Genomic DNA, 18,488 nt, shown 5'->3' on the forward strand with positions numbered 1-18,488 from the left:
CACGTGGGTCTGAGCCGTGCCGCTCCATGGAGAGCTCAGCCCTGTGCCAAGCCGTGATCCCTGCCCTGACAGCTCGAGCAGGAGCTGGGCAGCGTGATCCCGTGGGGAGCCTGACGTGCCGGCCGTCTCCGCACGCACGGGGACGCGGGTGCCCTGGGGCGGCTGCGCTTGCTCAGCCGGGGATGGGGATGGGGAGCCAGGTGCCCTTTGGAGCCTGGGACAGCACGGAGAGATCGCATCGCATCTCATGTCAAGCAAAGGTCTCGTCTCCTTGCTGCCGTCCTCGTCAGGCCAAAATGTGATGCTGGGGATTGAAGCTAGGCCTGTGATTTTATTTATTTGTTGCCCTGTTGCCTCAGTCGTAGGCTCCAGGGCTGGCTGTCCCCGGGGTGGATATGCACGGATGTCCCCACAGGGCATGGGCTGGCTCCTGCCTGGCTCATGGCTGTGCCCATGGGGATGGACATAAAGGACATTTTTCTTCGTGTTACAAAGGACAGGAACACGGCTGTGCATGGTGCTTGGCAGAGACACAAGTGAAGCTGCCCTCCGAGGAGGGTTGCTGGTGATGGAGGAGGTTTTGGGAAATGCTTGCCCAGAGGTGATGGGGATGTATGGAAAGGTGCAGCTTCCTCCAGGAGCAGGAGAGGCAGAGAGCCGTGACAGAGGAGCTGCTTTCAGCTCCGCCTGGGCTCCTGGGAGGCAGGCCGTGCCATTCAGGGGGTCTTCATCCCGAAGGAGGCACGGGGGCAGCTCTTGGCTCTTGCAAATGGGAGGTTTGTTTGCCAGAGAGCTGTGTCCGACAGCGTTAGCTGAGGCCTTCAGCTCTTTTAGCTCTTCCATTTCACCTGACCAATGGTTCATCGATGCTCATCCTCCCTTGCTGCTGTGTCATCCTAGGTTAGAGGTTACATGTGCAAGAGCATGGCAGGTATGTGCATCTTCATGGTCCCAAAAGCAGGACAGACCCAGAAGAAGCTTGTGTCTTGGCAGAGCAGCCTTGGAAAGCTTCCCACCTGGCATACCTGCCCTGCAGGGCTCAGAGGGATACTTGAGGCACTGAGGGATGTCTTGCACAATTTCTGGGATGCTTGAAGTGTTGGGTCTTGGCTGCCCTGGATTTAGGCTCTGGGGTTGCGAGATTTAGTGGATAGAAATGATATAAAAGCCTTGCTGGTGGAATGAGCCTGGGGAGGCTGTGAGGGCAGCCTGGCTGTCAAAACTTCCCTGTGGAAACAGCCCTTGGCCTGTGCTGACTCCCAAACTGCTCTTGGGAATGATCTGATGGAAAGTGCCAGGGCCTGTGATTACAAGCAGCAGGACAGACCCTGGGACCATGCCCTGGAGCTGGTGAATTTGCTGGTACAGATGTAGCCTCTGGGGCTGTGCTGCTGGAAACAGTTACAGCAAAGAACACAAAATGAAAAAAACAAAAAACAAAACTGTGGAAAGTTTGAGGCCTCTGGATTTTGCAACTGGGATGTGTTTGGCTTACAGAGACAGGACTGTGTTGGAGAAGCTGCTCAGGCATCTTCAGGGCTTGCTTTATTATGCAGTGTGTGGATTTCTTAAGTCGGTGCACAGAAGTGCATCGCTCTGCCTGCATTATCCCAGCCCCTTTTCCCTTCTCCTGCTGCACAGAGCTGCTCCTTCTGCTCAGAGGCTCGAGCGGCTGGGGCTGAAACATGTGGCTGCAGGCAGGCTCTTGCTGCTTCTTCCTCTCCCTTTCTACTGGGAAGAGGTTGGGGGCAGAGAGCAGATGCTTGACAGTGCCAGCAAATGTCACTGCACAGCCCTGCCAATTCTTCATGCGTTTGCTCCTCGCTGCTGCGCTGTCTTGGCTCTCTGCGTGGCGTGCTCTGCGCTTGCCTTGATCCAGGGCTGTTGCTTTTTGTGAGGCACAGGGAATTTTGTCACGCTCACAAGGCTTTAAATAGCGGTGGATTTTCTATTTGAGGGCGATCATGTGGCTTTCTGGAGGAGAATTTGTTTGAAAGTTGATGGAGGCTGTTGATAAGGAAAGGGACGCTCGCTGCCGCTGGCTCCTTATCTGCCCCTTGGCTATGCAGGTGGGTGAAGGGTTTTAAGCAGTTTCTGTGGGGAAACGCTGAGGGGAACAGGTCTCGTGGGAAAAGGTTTAGGCTGAGTTTTGTGTTGTGCTTGTCTCCCTTTGGCTGCCACAGAGAGGTGGGTCCCAGGGGAAGGGCGGCCACAGACGAGGGATGTGCTCATCTGTCGGAACAAGGCAACGATGGCTCAGTCACCTGAATGCCAAACAGAGCAGGCTGGCTGTCTCAAACCTACGCTGGCTGGGCGAAGATGTGGTCTTCATTTGTTTTCCTGGTGGCCCAGAGGCATTACAGGTCTGAGCCGAGGGATCAGCTAGTGCTAGTAGTGCTAGGCCAGGGCTGCTGAATCAGGGTACTTGCAGCCATGCAAACTTGCTCCAAGACTTGCCTGAAACTCCGTGGAGCTCAGGAGAGCCATCCCCAGGAAGACCACGTCACTACAGAAATGGGTGAGGTCTTTGTGCGTTAGAGGAGACAGCAGAGCACTAAGAAATCCTGCCCTTCCTTCTTCCATGCAGACACATTGGTGTATGGATGGTGCTTAATTTCCTTCCCCTGACCCAAGGGACAGTCTGAGGTCTGCTGGAAAGGGGTTAAGGTGCCTGTGGCATCTGGAGAAGTGCTGCAGAGGTGGGATCCAGGTGAGCACCTTGGCTCCTGAGGAGCAGCAAACATCTAATAGAAGGGAGAGCAGCCCTGCCATTCCTCTGTGTCTTACAGACAGGCCCTTGCTGGCTGGAGAGAGGACAACCCCAAAGGCAGCTGGCTGAGAAGAGCTGACGGAAGCTGTGATTCAGTAGATGTGGCTTTAGGGCCCCTGGTTCAGATGAAAAGCTCTGCAGCCACGTGACACCAAGTGCTAATTTGGTATAAATGCCTTCTTCCTTCTTCAGATCTGTTTAAATGATAGCAATGGGGCAGCTTGATAAGGCAGGCTTTATCCTGCACCAGATACAATCTGCTCTCTGGCTGTCAGGGTATTGTAGGTATGAAAACACTGGAGAGGCAGCCATGATTTGGTACAAGCCCTTGTCTTGGCATTGAGGATACACCGGGCAGCCAGCTGCCTGCACCATGGCCAGACCCAGTGAGAGCGAGCTTAACGCCGTGGCCTTGCTTACTTGGAGAGAACATGGGTTAGAAAGCCTGCGGCGTGTGTTGGTCTCCCTCCCATGCCCCTCTGTATCATGCCATGGAGAGGGAGGTGTCCTACAGTAGGTGTCAACCTCAGGGCTTTCACGTCCATGGTGCTGTGGCTGGTGCTTGCTGCTGTGCCCCAGCCTTGAAGGGGTGGGTGCCAGCCCCTGATGTGAAGCTGCTCCTCTTGCATGCCTCCAATCCTTCCTCCCCTGAGAAGGGAGCATCTCAGAGCAGAAATAACCCCCGTTACCTTGAACTCCGAGATCCACGTTTGCCTGGCTGGTATAAATAGAGCACGCGAGGCAGCCAGATGTGATGGAGATTGACAGGTTGTCTCTGGAGTTTTGCACTTGCTGAAGCAGGAGGAAATGCAAAAGCACGAACGTGGGGATGCACGGAGCGAGAGCAGCAAGCACAGCCTCCGGCTGCGTGGGGCATGGGTGACGTCCACCCCCGGGGACGCAGGTGGTCTCACAAAATGCAGGTCTCACAGCAAAAGAGAGTGAAGAATTGAGCAGGATCCAGGAAAAAAAGAAAGGCTTTTTGAAAGTTTTCCTGGAGTTCTGCAGAGATAGGTGGGAGGACAGAGTTTTATTTAGGTAGTTTGTTTCTGGGTAGTCAGAGAAGCCCTAAAATCGTGGGGATTTTTATTTGAGGGATTTTGTTTTTGTTGCTGTCCTTACAAGCACTAATACAGGATTAACCCAGTCAAGGATCCATCTTCTATTGAAAAATTTCCTCTGAGGAATGGTTGCTGAGGGAAAGCAGCAGCATTGCAGGCAAGTGCATGGGCTGTGTATTCTATAACTCCTCTGAAAACCTGGGGGCTGCTCTCAGACGATGAGGGAATGTCGTCCTTCATTTTGCTTTGAAGGAGGCCAACCTGGCTGTTCTCAAGCGTGCAGAAATGCCAGCTTCACATTCATGGGTACGGCAGGGTTGGAGTGGGGCTTGTATTTGCATTACAGCTTGGAGTTACTCTGGCGGTCTGATAAAGTTTGCTTGCAGGGGGATATCAGGGGGGCATCAAGTGAATCTCGTCTTACCGTGCGCTTTGAAAGCGCCTTGCTGAGCACCAAATGATTTATCAGAGTGCAGCTGAGTTTGTTTCCAGCCCAAGTCTTCTCTGTAACTGAGGGCTCTTGGTCAGAGGCCTGCCTGAGATCTGGCTGACTTTGGCGCTTGCCAGCAGAAATCCTGGCTCTGTCCTGTCCTCATCCACCCTGCGGTCCTGGTTCCATAGCCCAGCTCTCTGCCCTGTATGACTAACAAGTAAAGGAGGATGCTTTCTTTGAGATGCAGAGGACGTGTGACTCTTCCACTTGCAGTATCGTTGCACCTTTCTGTCTCTATGTGCTTCTTTCTGGCAAAGCCCAAAACATGGAGGGACCTGCCTGGAAGGAGGCAGAGGAGCCACAAGCTCCCAGGCCCTGAGCTAGCAGCCTGCAGACCCAGCATCACCCCTCAACGCCATCCGTGCCCAAACCTCTTAATTTGGCACACCAAATCTCCCTGCTAACAGCCACGCTCATTCCCCCACGAACCCTGACCCCAAAGCAATGGATGCTTTTGACAGAAAAGGTCCACATGGCTATTTCTTTGGATCCACCTTCCCGGGAATATTTTACTGCATGCTTTTCCATGACGCTGCTGCTGCTGACCTTTCTGCTCCGGCAAGGGGGAGTCGCTGGGAAGCACATAGGCAGTGATTCTTCGCTCTTACAAAGGCTGGGATTGTTGGCAGCTTGACGCCCCAGAAAGTGTCTAATTGACTTGACTCTCTCTCGCTGGGCTCCAAATGGATTTTCTGCCTCAGGATATCTCGGCGTTATAGTGGACCTGTTGTTTTTGCTCCTCGCGTGATATTAAAAAGTGCATTGTTGGAGCAGAAAGCCTGAGTCAGAACGGATGTGCGGAGAGAGCTGCCTGTCGCCCCATGAGTGAGTGCCAGGACAGAGAAGCAGAGCGGGACAGGGTCACCTGCCACCCACCACCAGCGGCCAAAAAGCTTCTTGGAGCATCCTGGAGAATGAGCTTGGCTTGGTGGTTTAGATGAGTGTTAGCATTAAAAGATCTCCTTGTTCTTTTTAGCTGATTTTGGTGTGTTTGCTCACTCCACTGCAGGCTTGGTCCTGGATGCTCTCTGGTACCATGCCTGGAAGCATCTTGTCCGCATCTGTGTCCAAAAGCGCTCGCGCTGCACCGGTGCCTGCCGGGGGGAGGTAATTCCTGGGAGGAGTGGGCAGCTGGGCCCCGCAACCAGCAAAGCTGCTGGAGGCGCTTAAGCTGGCGTAAGAGGATTCAGTGACACCACTGATTAGCGTCGAGGGCCTCATTATGGTGCTGATAATTGAAGGACTCCCGAGGTTTAAACAGACTGGGAATTATCTGCCCTCGGAGCCTGCTCTTGGCTGCAGGGGACAGTGCTTTCTGCAAGGTAGGCAGTGCCCTCTGAGCGGGGGACAGTGACCTGTGCCCTCCGGACCCTGCTGGTCCTGGCCATGGGCAGGGGACCTGGTGACCCCCATGGGGCTCGGGGGGAGATGGGGAAGGTGTGGGGAGGAGGAGAGGGCCGGCTGCGTTGCTGCAGGTGTGTTGGTGGTGCTGCGCTTGGACTGTGCTGCTGCTGGTAATTGCATTAGCCTGGTGGGGCTCTGGGGCTAATTTCATTAGCTTGGTGTCTGTGGTTAGTGCTTCACGAGAGATAGTGGTGGGGAAGGGCAGGGCTGGGTGGGGAAGGGCTGGTGCAGCAGCTCCCTTCCTCTCCGTCTGTGAGGAATGGCCAAACTGACCTCACTCTGTCTCGTGCCAATGCCAACCAGTACAGCAGACACTGAGACTGGCTCCAGCAATCAATCTGCCTGGAGAAACCCAGCCTCGAGTCCCTGCTCTGTCACCAAATTATTATTTGAGGACTTCACTTGGCATCTGTGTGTCTTCCCTCGGAGGTGAGCTGGGAGAGGAAGGGGCATTTTGGCTCATGGGGCACCCAGCCTGGTACCCCTGATGCACCCCAGTGGCCATCCGAGGGGAGCCCCACCTCGGCCACTTGCACCCCATGGGTCTCTGCGGCTCGAAGCAGTGTGACGGGAGGGAGATGCACGTGCAGCTGCGGGGTTAGGACGGCTGCAGCCTTGTTTGCATATGCTGTTGCCACATACATGACCACAGACTGCCTTTAAACAGAGATGGGATGGGAGACTGGAATTCTTGGTCATGTTTGGGGTTTTCATGGTTCAATCCCATGTGTGCAGGGAATGGGGATCATATTTAATCTCTGCTTTCCTGGTTCCGGGGCAGGGTGGGATAAGATGGCTCAACTTTGGGCCTTCACATGTTCAGGGCCTGGCTTCAGAGTCCAGTATCTCAAAAGGCTGGGTGGAGCTGTGCCGAGAAACCTTTTGGATGCTATTCCCACGTGCTGCCAAAACATCGGCTGTGGTACGGTGGCCTTGGGGAGCTGACGGGGACCCGGGGAAGGCAGGACCCCAAGGCAACATTAGCATCTCAGGTGGCTTGAACCAGCACCGCTTCGTCGGGAGTCCTGCTCCGACTGATGTCCTGGATGGCAGTCAGCAGCACCGAGTCCCATCTGGGTGCAGCGTGGCAGTGGTTTTCCTTTGTAAGACGACAGTGGTGGTCACGGTGTTGTCGTTTACAAAATAAGAGGGGAGAAATGGTAAGCCTTCGAGAACATGAAGCAGCGTCTTGCAGAAGCTGAGGGGCTGCCTCTGTATGGTCCCGCAGCACTTCTTAAGGGAACCTGGGCTGGTTTCTGGAGCCTGTCAGACTGATTTGTGTACAGGGGCTGGAGCCTCTCCCTGCCCCAAAACCCTGAAATGAATTTCCCAGTGCTTACTTCCCTTGAGGAAAGGGCCTGGAGGGGTTCCCTTGGAGTTGCTCAGCATGCATGTGTTCTGCAGCACTAAGCACTGGCTAACCCAGATCTGCTAAAAATCAATAAAGTAATCCACTTACTGCTTGGGACTGCCAGCCTTTTTAAGGAGCTCAGGGCTGTTTTGTCTTTTCTCTCCCATTTCTTATAAGCTGGAAGAAAGGGGGAAAGAAAAAAGGATGGGATGCTGGCAGAGTCGGGCTAAAATCAGGCTTTTTGCTCCGGGCAGATCAATAAAAATAATTCCCTACTAAAACGTCATTAGCACGGAATTAAGGCTGCTGAGATCCTGCGTGGTGGGTGGGGATTAATACCACCGCTAAAACTCAGCGTGATGGGCGCTTAAAACACAAAGCGGCTTCGCTGCTCACACCTCCCTGTCCCACCGCTGCCAGCCACGCTGCCGGCTCTGCTCCGGCTCTGCCCCGTGCCCGCTCGTGGGGGCAAAAAGCACCGCTTCTTCCTAAGCAATTGTTTGCTGGTTTGTTGTTGTGTTTTTTTTTTGATTGAAAAATGTTTTTCAGACTTGTCACGGAGGGTAAAATGCTTTCCCTGCTGAGAAATCCAATTTTCAATCCAGAGATTGAAACAAGGCACCTTGCAGCCAGCTCTGCGGGGCCGTGGGGCATCCTGCCCTGCTGCCTCTCGCCTCCTGGCCTCTCACAGAGCCCCAGTGCCACGCTAAAAGACCGTGCTGAAGTCACAGCCAGCGTTATCCCCAAACAGCCCGCCTTGCCTACAGGTTAGAAATCCCCGTGGTTGCCAGTTGGGTTAGTGCAGGGTGGAGGGGACTTGGGAGGACGTGAGCTGGGCCAAGCAGGCAGCAGGGCAGGACGTAGCCCCTGGGGGGCTGTCAGAGCCCCCAGCCCTGCGGGAGGTGAGCGAGGCGTGCAGGGATGCCTCTCCCCTCTGAAGTGCCCGCCTTGTCTGCGCAATAAAGCGAGTGGAATGTGAAAGGTGGCCTGATGGAAACCAGGGGAGCCATCTCTTCTGTTTGTATTCCCCCCACAAGACTGCAGTTACTTTTTTTTTTTTTTGTATCAGAAAAACCTACTCTGAATACTGATCTCGTGTCGTACTCTGAGAAAACTGCGTGCATGCGCCTGGGACGCAGCTGACGGGCAATGCAGAGTACTGACACTGCTGCCTGCAAGCCTCCTTGCTCCTGGCACCGGTCCGGCTGCTCAGTTGTTCTGCTGTGTGGAGATGCCCAGGTGAAGGCCAAGTCCTGGAGCTGCCGCGATGTACCTGCTGCCTGTAGGGAGCTGTTTGTGATATGATGTCCTCCTGATGTTGTGTGTTACCAGGTAATGGGAGGAGGCCGAATCACCTTTATAAATAATTTTAAAAATATTAATACAAGGAATAAAAACATTTCCTTGCTTAAACTATGGTTAGAGAGGAAGGAGTTTAGCGAAGTCTGAGAGTGAAGGAAGAAAGGGAGCTAACTAGGGTGACCTTTCCTTCACCCTCCACGCCAGGTGTGAGGGTGATGCTTGGCCTCCATCACCAGCCTCCTGTCCCTGTTCTCCACCACGTGCTGGTGGCGGTGGCAGGGCTGTGATCCTCCTCCTCCTCCTCCAGCACAGCTCTGCACATCAGGCAGCGCAGACCTGGGCCTCTGCTTGCTTCACAACCTCGGGCAAAATTCCTCCCTCTTCCATTCCTTCGAGGTGACTTCATCTGAGGTCACCTGGCTCAGAAGCACGGGGCCATGCCGTTGCCTCCATCCCTGCTGCCTCCCCCCAGAACTGCAGCCGCAGGGCAGGGGGCTTCCTGGGCAGGGAGCTGGGATGCCCCCCCTGCAGAGCACCGGTCGCTAGAGGAGGCAGTGCCAAAGAACTTCGTGTGGCTCTGCCCTGCTCTGGCAACTGCCTGTTTGTTTCCCCTTATTTCTGCTTATTTTCTGCAGTACTTGATTGTCCGGGTGGGTGGGCAACATGTGAGCATTAGGGATGGATGGGGGCTGTCTGTGCAGCCTACCTACTATGGTGCTACTATGGTACCTATGGTGCTGTGGCTGTGAACTCTTTGCTGGCCGTTTGCGGTGTGGTTTGAGCCCCCTGGGCTCCGTCCTGTGTCCCCCCCCTCCTCATCCCGTGCAGCTTCAGCAACCTGCTGTAAGCCAGCTCCTTGCAAGTGGGCTCCCCATCTCCTCCGAGCGGTTCCCCACCAGCCCAGCTCGCATCCTTGCACCCCGTCCTGGCTCCAGGATGGGTGCGGGGACCCTGCACCTAACTTGGGTGCCAGAAAGCAAGCCCCTGGGTGCCTGATGCTGAGAGCGATGCCCCTGCCCTGCGTGGTGCAGCAAGGAGGCTGATACTTGCACGTGATGCTTGCCACAGTGCATACTGGGTTTGGGTTTTTGCCCCTTCCAGCTCTACCCAGTGTTTCCTAGGGGTGACCACGACCGTACAGCGCGATGCCAGGAGTGCAGGTAAAGCAGAGCCTGGGCAGGAGCACGATGCTCCACGTCCTGCACAGCCCCCAAAGCGCTTGGATAGCTGTATGGGGGCTCCTGTTCTCAGCACAGCAGCCCCTCCAGCGGGGGCTGTCCCTTCGTGTGCCTGGAAAACACCTCCACATGGCTGGGACTAGCATAACTAATAACCTGCATCGAGTCTTGACTGGTGGAAAAGCAAACAGCCGCCTCCTTCTCCACGATGCTCCTCCCCTAAACAACTTAACCTCCCCTCCGCCTCCCAATTTTTGATCTATACCGGAGCCTGCATGCATCCATCGGTGTCTTAGCCGGGCGATTATGCTACCGGGACGCTCTGAAGTGAATTCACAGGGAGCCGAGACAGCCGAAGACGGGAGCCAGCCCTGAGCCGCCGGGAACAAGAGCACATCTCATCCCAGCCAGCAGCTGCTGCCGGCGTGAAGCGAGGATGAGGCCGCGGGAGGAGGCAGCTGCCCCGGTGCCCCCCGAGAGCCCCTGCTCCCGCAGAGCCATGTCCCGACCCCGGTGGGCTGCGCCGCGCTCCGGGCAGCTTTGAAGTGAGAGGAGGTGGTTGTGTTTAGAAAGGCAAGAGATGAACTGAAGATTCAACATGTACGGGAATTATCCTCACTTCATTAAGTTTCCCGTGGGCTTTGGCAGTGAGTATTCTCCTTGCGTTTGTAGTCGGTGGGTTAGGTGGAGAAACTGATCCTGCAGTAGGAGTACGGGGGGAAAAGGGAATTTAAAAATGTGTTTAACCTAGCTCACGTGCGGTGGTAACCTCTGGTGCCTGTGTGCTTGTGACTGAAGTTGTCCTGCGATTCACTTCAGCACGGCCAAAGCAAGCTGCCTGAAATCAGGCAGGCTTGAATCAAAGCCGGGCTCTGCTCTGAAGTTTGGTGTTCGAGAGATGTGTGTGAGTTGGATCTATTCTTTCAAAGAGCAGGAACAAAGCAAAGAAGTGTCTTTCCAATTGCATTTTTATTCATTAAGTTATTGGAGGAAAAAAAAAATGCTTTTAGACATAAAGCAGCCCGCATCGTGGCACTGCCCCCTGGGACACAGATCCCCCCGTAACCACCAGGAGCTGCCTCGGGTTTGCCAAACGAGGCTGCGAGCAGGGAGACGGGGCTGTGCGGGGGGCTGCGCCCGCTTGCAGGGCTAGGGGCTGTACCGGTCCCCTGCACGCCAGCCAGCCCCCGTGCAGAAACCAGAACTGCTCTCGGGAAACAGGCTCTGCAGTTCCTAGGGCTCGCTTGTTGTCTTTATCCGAAGGTATTAAGCTATTTCCCCTGCCCTAATGTGGGGGAAGCGGAGGGAGAATGGGCTGAGGAGCTGTTGGGTGCTGCTGGGTGGGATTTCTTTGCTGGAGATGAGCTTTGTGCAGACGTTGGATTGCACATGGATGTTCCCACCGCGTATAATTTTCCCTCTTGCAATGGATGCTCACTTCTAGTAATTCTCCAGCTCCATAAAAGCCATAGGTATTGCATCGTCACCCCTGAGTTTCACAAGCGCTTGACTTTCCAAAGTAAGTCCTTAGCCAGTTTCTGCAGAAAACAGACTTCTTGTTGGAAGAATCTACTGCTCACTGGTGTTCTTAAGGAACAAGACAAGCAAAGCCAAGCTCTCTCCTATTGCTGCAATAAGGGGGAAACAATGGAAGTGTTATTTGTGCTTAATTCCTTGAGTATTACGAATGTACAAGGAGACATTCAGACTGATCTTCGCAGGAACCAGGCACGGATCCCTGTAGAGGCAGGGGTCACAGCGCTCAGCGGAGCATTCGGGAGGCTTCTGGGAAAGGGAGCTGGTAGCAAGAAGAGGTATTTCTGCTCCGCCAGTGAAGACTAGGGCACCAATCCAACATCTGGCCGACAGTTCAATATATTGGGACTTTAACTTTCAGTTAGAAGTGCATTTAAGTGGTATTTTAACCTGCTTCTAGCTCGGTTTAGAAAACCAGAGGAGTTTTCTGCTGGTGAATCACTGGCAAGAGATGGGAAAGCATTGGCTGAGTTTTGTTGGGGCTGCTTTAAACCATGTCTCTTGCCCGCCCTGTGCTCCCTGGATGTGATAGAGACCTGGGGTCCCTGCTCACATCCACACTCCCCTCAAAGCCGGAGGGTTCCCGTGCCCCCGTTGCAGCTCTGGCTTCCTAAAACTGTATTTGCTTCCTTCTTTTTTTTTTTTGCATTTAAGTGACTGCTATGTATGCTTTAACTTTGTCTACATTGAACTTAGAGATAAAATATGCATTTTTGATGGTGCGTATAACCGTCACTATGATCCTAAGTGTCTGAACAACACTAGGTTTGTGTCAGGGAACAGACATGCACAGATTGCCCAGAAGCACATGGTTTGTGCTGAGAAAAGGACTCGGGACTGTGCAATGCTACCGAGGAGTGCAGAGAGCAGCAGAGCCAACGCTCAGGTTAGTCACCCTCACACATCCAAAGCAGGGGATGTGCACTAAGGCGGATGGATTTGCCTTCACAGCCTGGGCTGTAGGAACATGGAAAGGGTTTCAACCCATGGTCTTGTTCCCCAGAAGGATGTGTTTCATCTGACGCCTCGCTCCCAGGGCGAGGAAAGATGCTGCGCTGGCCATCCCCTCTCCGAGCACTCTGGCACAGTTGGTTGGGGACAAGAACTAACTTGGCTCCTCCACAAAGTCTCTTTTATGAGTACTCATGTAACTTGGCCTGCGGCCACACCACCTCCGGCTGCGATCTTGTCAGCTCTCCCAGGCGAAGCGGGGTTAGGCCGGGTCGGCTGGGGGCTTGGGAGAGCTGCAGAGGAAAACCCAGGCTGTGCCTGCAGCAGGGCTGCTGCCCGGCCGCCTGGCACCTTTTTGCCCGTGGTGTCTGTGCCACAGGCTGCTTCTCCTCTGGGTGCCCCAGCTTGCCGTGGCCGGACCTGTGAGCGTGCTCTTGTGAAGGTGGCAGAGAGGTCTTTGACCCAACAGATAGAAGTGTGAGAAAATCCAGTGATGGGGCAAACTCCTGCAGCCAGTGAAGTAGAGATTTTGTTTTAAAAGTGGGAGAGGCTCACTTTCACCTGCCTTCACAGGGCCAAAGACTCTGCAGCCCATGGGGTGCTTTCTGATGGGGACCTGTAGCTTCTCCGGGAGCTCAAAGACCACTGTGTGTATGTTTTGTCCCTGGATCTGTGCGTATGTTTTGTCCCTGGTGGATGCTGTGCTGGAGATCCAAGTGAGAAATCTGATCAGATAATCACAAAAAATCCTTCAGGCCTCAAATTCAATGACTTTTTTTTTTTGGGAATGGGAAACTTTTATATAACTCTCGTGCATTACTGTTGTCACCAGGGGGAAGTGATACTGGTAGGGGTAGGTGGTGGTGAATTTGGCATGCGGTCTTTATTTTAACTACCTGACAAGCAGTTGCTAAGGGATTCTTTGATTGGTAAGATCACCATTGCCATAGAGATACCTTGTCCAATTTCAATCAAATCAGCCCAAGATCTCAAACCAGCATCCGATGCAGAATTTGGACCAAGCCAGGTGAAAGTCTCACGTGCTTCCAGCCCACTGCTCCTTGTGGATCAGGTTTTGGGTGGCCTTGGCTTGCGGAGGCAGCACAGGAGCCGTGTAGCTCTGCACTGCCTAAGAGGAGAGGTGACAGCTCTTTCCCACTGCCAGAGGGAAACCTTCTCTTGCTTGCTCATCTCCAGCCCTGTGCAGGTCCCCGTTGCGGAAGCCCCTGCTCACCTCCAAAAATGTTTGCTCCTCTCTGATGTCAGCTGTCAGGGGAAGGCTGCATTATTTATCCACTCGCAGAGTTGAGTGGGCGGGTGGAAGCACAAAGGTTACTGGACCTTAAAAGCAAGGCAAAACCAGTAACCTTTCTGTAGGATATTAACGTGCGGATCTACTGCCCGTGGAAACCTGCTTGGACAGTTAAAAATATCACCAGAAAGGGGATGGTTTCTTGGGTTAGCTTACATGCATTGAAAAAATATGCAATCATAGCAGCAAAACTTTTATTTTAATTAACTCGTAGTCCTTGCTACACAACTGCGTCCAATTTCAGGAGCGTTCCTCGCAGGTATTTCCCCACAAAGGCTGTCTCCAAGGATGAGCTGCCTGCCAGGCTGCACCTCCCACTCCTCTGCTGAAGCCATTCCCTGCACGCCTCTGCCCGGCGCTCGGATCTGCAGAGGAGGAGGTACCTGCAAAGTTCTGCTAGTCGTCATGTCAGGCAGCACAGCTCACACCTTAATCCTTCATGCCAATGAAATGAACCCTTTCTGTGCATACCTGAGACCCCAGAAGTACAGGCGTGTTCATTATTTGAAGAGTTTGCTTCAGCTCTTGGTTCTCTGATGCCTGCCAAACAAGCAAAAACAACTGTAAAGGCTGGAAGTGGGATCATCTAGAGATGATCATCTAGGCTTGGATGTTTCAAGTCTGTGTTCTCTTTCCACTTTTTCTCTAATGTAATTGGTGAGATTGGTGTCTCCTGCCATTATTTGGGTGAAAACCAGGACATCTTTATGGGTTGCAGGCTGGGCACTTCTCTTCCTACTGCCTCTACTGAAGTACCTGTGGTCACTCGTGCTCTTGCAGCTTGTCTTCCCTTTCAGGCACGGTCCAGTTTTTCCCCTGGGAAGTGCTCATGGCACAGGGATGTCCAAGGTGGCATCATGGAGCCAGTGCTGGTCCTGGGCCAGCTCAGCTGTGTTAGCCCAGCCCTGGCTGCTCAGCAGCGGTGGGGGAGACCTGGGGCTTTGTGCTGTGCAGCTGCCAGGCACCAGCACCTGTGCTCTGATGGAGATGGCAGTCCTGTACTCCCAATTTCATGAGGCTGGTCGTGCACGATTCCCATCCTGGGCTGGGATTTTGCTGTGGTGGAGATAAAACCCAGATTGAAGTGGAGAATCAGAGCTTTGTCGTGTGCCTGCTTGCTTTCAGTGGCCATTAGGTGAACGCAATGCTCTTGCTCAAGGGCAGCGTTATTAAAATGCAGAGAGCTGCGTAGCTCCTGGGGTCTCCTCTCGTTTCTTTCTAATGCCAGCAGAGTCGTCAATAATTTCATATGATCTTACCCCACTTGCTGCAGCAATAGGGTGCACGTTGCGTCCATATGCCCAACCCCTGGCTCCTCTCTACACCTGTGCTGTGCTCGCAGAGGCAGCTGGAAGCAGCAGAGCACGCAGGAACTCACTCCCTTGTATTTTTAAACTTGGTTTCCTACAAAGAGAAGGCTGGTGTGTGTGTGGGGGGCATACAAGAGAGCTCGTGATGGGTTGATCGAGGCACTGGGTCCTCTGGACACTGGCACCGGGCTGCGCCAGCCTGGCTGGGAGCAGAGCCCTCTCCTCCCCTCGGCTCCGCAGGGCCCTGCCGCAGCCGGCCGAGTCCCCAGCCCTGCTTGTCACCTCGCATTACCTGACGGACGGGCTGCAGGCCTGTGTAAATGTCACCTGTGCCCAGCACCGCCAGAGAGGCGGAGGCGGCCCTGGCTGGCTCTTGGGGCTGGCTCCTGGCTCCACGGTTCCCCTGCGCCATCCCAGGGCCACGTCCCTGCTGCGGAGCAGCTCGGATGCTTCTGTTCCTCCCCCAGCGATGGAAGAAAATATCTTGAGGAAAGTCCCTGCGAGACGTTCAGGTCACTGTCTGTTGGAAGATGCGTGACGCAAATGATATTTTCCCGCAGGACATCTCATTTAATCTTTCCAAGCCGTTTTCTGCCTGAATCAACAAGACTTGCAGTCTCTGCTCTGTCCGAGCTAGTCTGGCTCCTTTGGATTGAAACAGCTTTGAGGGTGCTCACCTCAGGGAGTAAGTAACCCCACTTTCAAGGATGCTTTGGCATGCCCTGTCCCGCACACATGGTGCAGAGCCTTGCAGTCGCACCCCATGTCCCTCCCAGGCTCTCATTCCCAGGCTGGAGTGCTCTGAGAGTTTTCCTGGTGAAGGAGGGCGCACACGGGAGCAGTTTGGCTCCCCTGGGGACTGCCTTGATGCCCTTATCCTGGGGAGGGACTGGAAGTTGAAGAAAATCCTGGATCGCCATGTCTTTCTGAAGCTCGTAGCCTTTCTAATAGGGAAACTTAGTAGTGGCAGCGTTTCTGTTAGGTCTGGTGTAAGTGTACACAGGTAAAATATCTCACCTGGGGACTTTTCTTATTGCCTTACATCTTCTGCACTGTACTTCAAAAGATGCCCTTTTCTGTGTTACGGAAAAGGATGAAGAAACATCCCTCTTCTCCTTAGCTGTTCTGCTGTGACAGACTTCTGCCCAAACCCCCTTCGGTGGCTTATTCTCCCAAGCTGAAGAATCCTAAAAGGTAATGCTGTTATCTCCTTGTTTAAAGTGACATAAAAATTAATTTATATGCCTGATGCTGGGGAGGACTGCACGCTCTGGAACCAGGCTACTTGGAGGCGATGAGAAATACGTGCCCATTTCTCCGAAGCTGTTGATGGCACAGGTCAGGATGCTCCTCTCAAGTCCCAAGGAACAACCGAGGTGCCTCAGAGTCAGGTGCTAGGTGAGGTGGAGGACAAGTGAGCAGCACATCTTCCGCCCCCCGCCAAAGGGTCTCCTCGCAGCTGTCTCTAGGTGAAAGGCTTTGTTACATGGAAGCCACTCCAAGGCAGGAGTTTTGCTGTTGACTAACAACCCAGGCTGCACGTGCTGCTGTCCCCACGGTGGTCGCAGGGGGACTTGGGGCATGTCCTCCAGCAGCAGGGTTGAACCCTGCGCCCTGGGGCTGCCTCCAGACCTCCGTGCTGCCTCTGGGGCTCTGCTGTTGTGCTGTCTTCCTCTTGCCGCACGTTGCTTTCCCACTGGGAGGATCGATCCAAAAAGCCAAAGCAAGAATTGACAAAGACCTTTTCTCCCCCTCCCTCTGCGGAATTAAGTCTGAAGTGGGTTGATAACAGCGGATCGAGTCCTCCTTGACTCTGACAAATGTCTTTAATGTTATTCAGCAAGCTGACCTTTTCCCGTCTTTATTGTGCATCTTCCTTTTGAATCAGATTTGATTGTTACTTCAGGTAAAATAACAAACACTGTCACGTAAATAACTTTGCAATAATATTGGGGGGGGGGGACCACCAAACCTCTGCCTTACTTGCAAACGCAACGAGAGGGAGCATCCCCCGTGCCAGCCATGGAAAACCAGCTGTGTGACCTTCCCACACAACATCTCTGCCTTGCTGCTCCGGGGAACGGTCTCCTGTGTTGAAAAGCCAACAGAGAAACAATGGTTCATTGAAATGTTAATGACAGCTAATGCTAACCGGGGTTGCTAAATTCTAGGGAAGGGGAAAAAAAAGGTCATATGTAAATCCTTAAAGTGCAACTAGATACATAACCCATCGAGGCCAGTAGGCGTTTGATGCCCAGACACTCTCTCGAAGCTGTGAGATTGGTCCTGTTGAACACAGTTTAGCCCCTGGCGGAGAAGCTCAGCCTCAGAGCCTGCCCTGAAGTGCCAGCGATGAAGGCTGTGTGGTTTTTCTATGCCCCCTCTTCCTCAGCAGGGTTCAGGGGCAGATTGCTCTTGCAGGGCTACTGCGTGACTCAGTTTGGCCGTGTGCTCGCTGTCCCTCTTTCCTTGTGGCTGTGAGGCCGTCTGCCCAGGGCTGTCTGTGTGGTCACAGCCTCTGTCTGCTCCCTCTTGTACCAATAAGTGAGGACAAACAATGGATAAAAAGTTTTCTGGGTGCCTTGCCCCATCATCTGCACTGCTAGCTTGTCATGGGCAAAACTGTTGAGCTGGAGCTTGGCATTTTATGGGTTGTATGGTTAATGGATCCCAAAGCCTGATGCCAGCAACTCAAAGAGGAGCAGGAGGAAGGTGTGAAATAGCATGGTGGGGAGCTATGTGGGAGGGGGGTGAGGTGCTGAGCCATGGGGAAAGGAAGAGGAGCCTGCAGGGCGTGACACTGCCAGCCATCACGGGAAGCAAGGGAGCATCCCAGGGAGCATTTGGGGTTTCCAGCCTGGTTGGTGGGGATATCATGGCTTTAGCTGCATGCTTTCTCCAGAGCTGGCTTCCCAACAGACATGGGACCTCAGGGAATAGAAAACCAGCCCGAGGCAGGCAGCAGCGGTGCCTTGTTCCAAGTCAGCTGAGGCACTGAAGCAGCGAAGGGAGATTTGATTATTAAATATTATCTTCATAATATGTTTTGTTGCTGTATATAACCCTATTTCCTGTACCATAAGCAATGTTTTGCTCTTTCCCTTTATACAATAAGGCACGTTTGCTGGCCGGTGTTGAGCCTCGGCCAGCATCTAAGCTGATGTGGTGGAGTCAGGGCAGCGGATCTCTGCACAGCCAGGCTCATCCATCGTGTCCCTCATCTCTGCCTCTCCTGCAGATTCCCCTGTTCACGCCAGCTCCACATCCGTGAGCCCAGTGTCGAGCCTCTCCGCAGGCAGTGCGGTGGACGGGCACCACAACTACCTCGAGGCTCCCACGAATGCCTCCCGGGCGCTGCCGTCCCCCATGAATGCCATCGGGTCTCCGGTGGGCGCACTGGGCTCGCCGTACAGGGTCATCGCGTCCTCCATCGGCTCGCATCCCGTCGCTCTGTCCTCGGCCCCGGGCATGAATTTCGTGGCACACGCCGGCCCACAGGTAGGCAGAGGTGCTCGCTGCCTTTGCACCAGTTTGGGGTGCTCAGAGACTGGCGTGGGTGGGCTGGTGGGGAGTCCTTGGTGTGCTTTGGCCACTTACGGAGATTGGATGTAAAGAACAAAAAGCACATGAGTCTTCCTGCATAAATCCCCCTGGCACAGACACAGAAGATTCCTGTCTACATTTCCAAATACCCTGCACAGTGAGGGGAGAGAGCTAATCCCAATTTCTGATCCCCACCGCTGCATCTATTGCCACGTGAATAATTATTACGAGTGGAAATACACATACATGTATAGTAAATGGAAATAGTCATTCCCAT

The 18,488-nt window shown here is 53.8% G+C and overlaps 1 protein-coding gene across 4 annotated transcripts in view; it reads left to right on the forward strand.

The window, feature by feature from the left end:
* RXRG (retinoid X receptor gamma) overlaps positions 1-18,488 on the forward strand; it is a 32,937-nt gene that overhangs the window by 4,790 nt on the left and 9,659 nt on the right. For 2 of the 4 annotated variants that reach the window (XM_013190163.3, XM_013190165.3), the window contains exon 2: positions 17,907-18,166. In XM_013190163.3, coding sequence (XP_013045617.3) covers positions 17,907-18,166 — 260 coding nt within the window. Of the gene's footprint in view, positions 1-1,919; positions 2,070-9,800; positions 10,207-17,906; positions 18,167-18,488 lie in introns of those variants that run through there. The other 2 variants (XM_048080199.2, XM_013190164.3) reach the window with 2 other exon arrangements.

Source organism: Anser cygnoides, chromosome 8 (assembly GCF_040182565.1).
Source record: "Anser cygnoides isolate HZ-2024a breed goose chromosome 8, Taihu_goose_T2T_genome, whole genome shotgun sequence".
Lineage (NCBI taxonomy): Eukaryota > Metazoa > Chordata > Aves > Anseriformes > Anatidae > Anser > Anser cygnoides.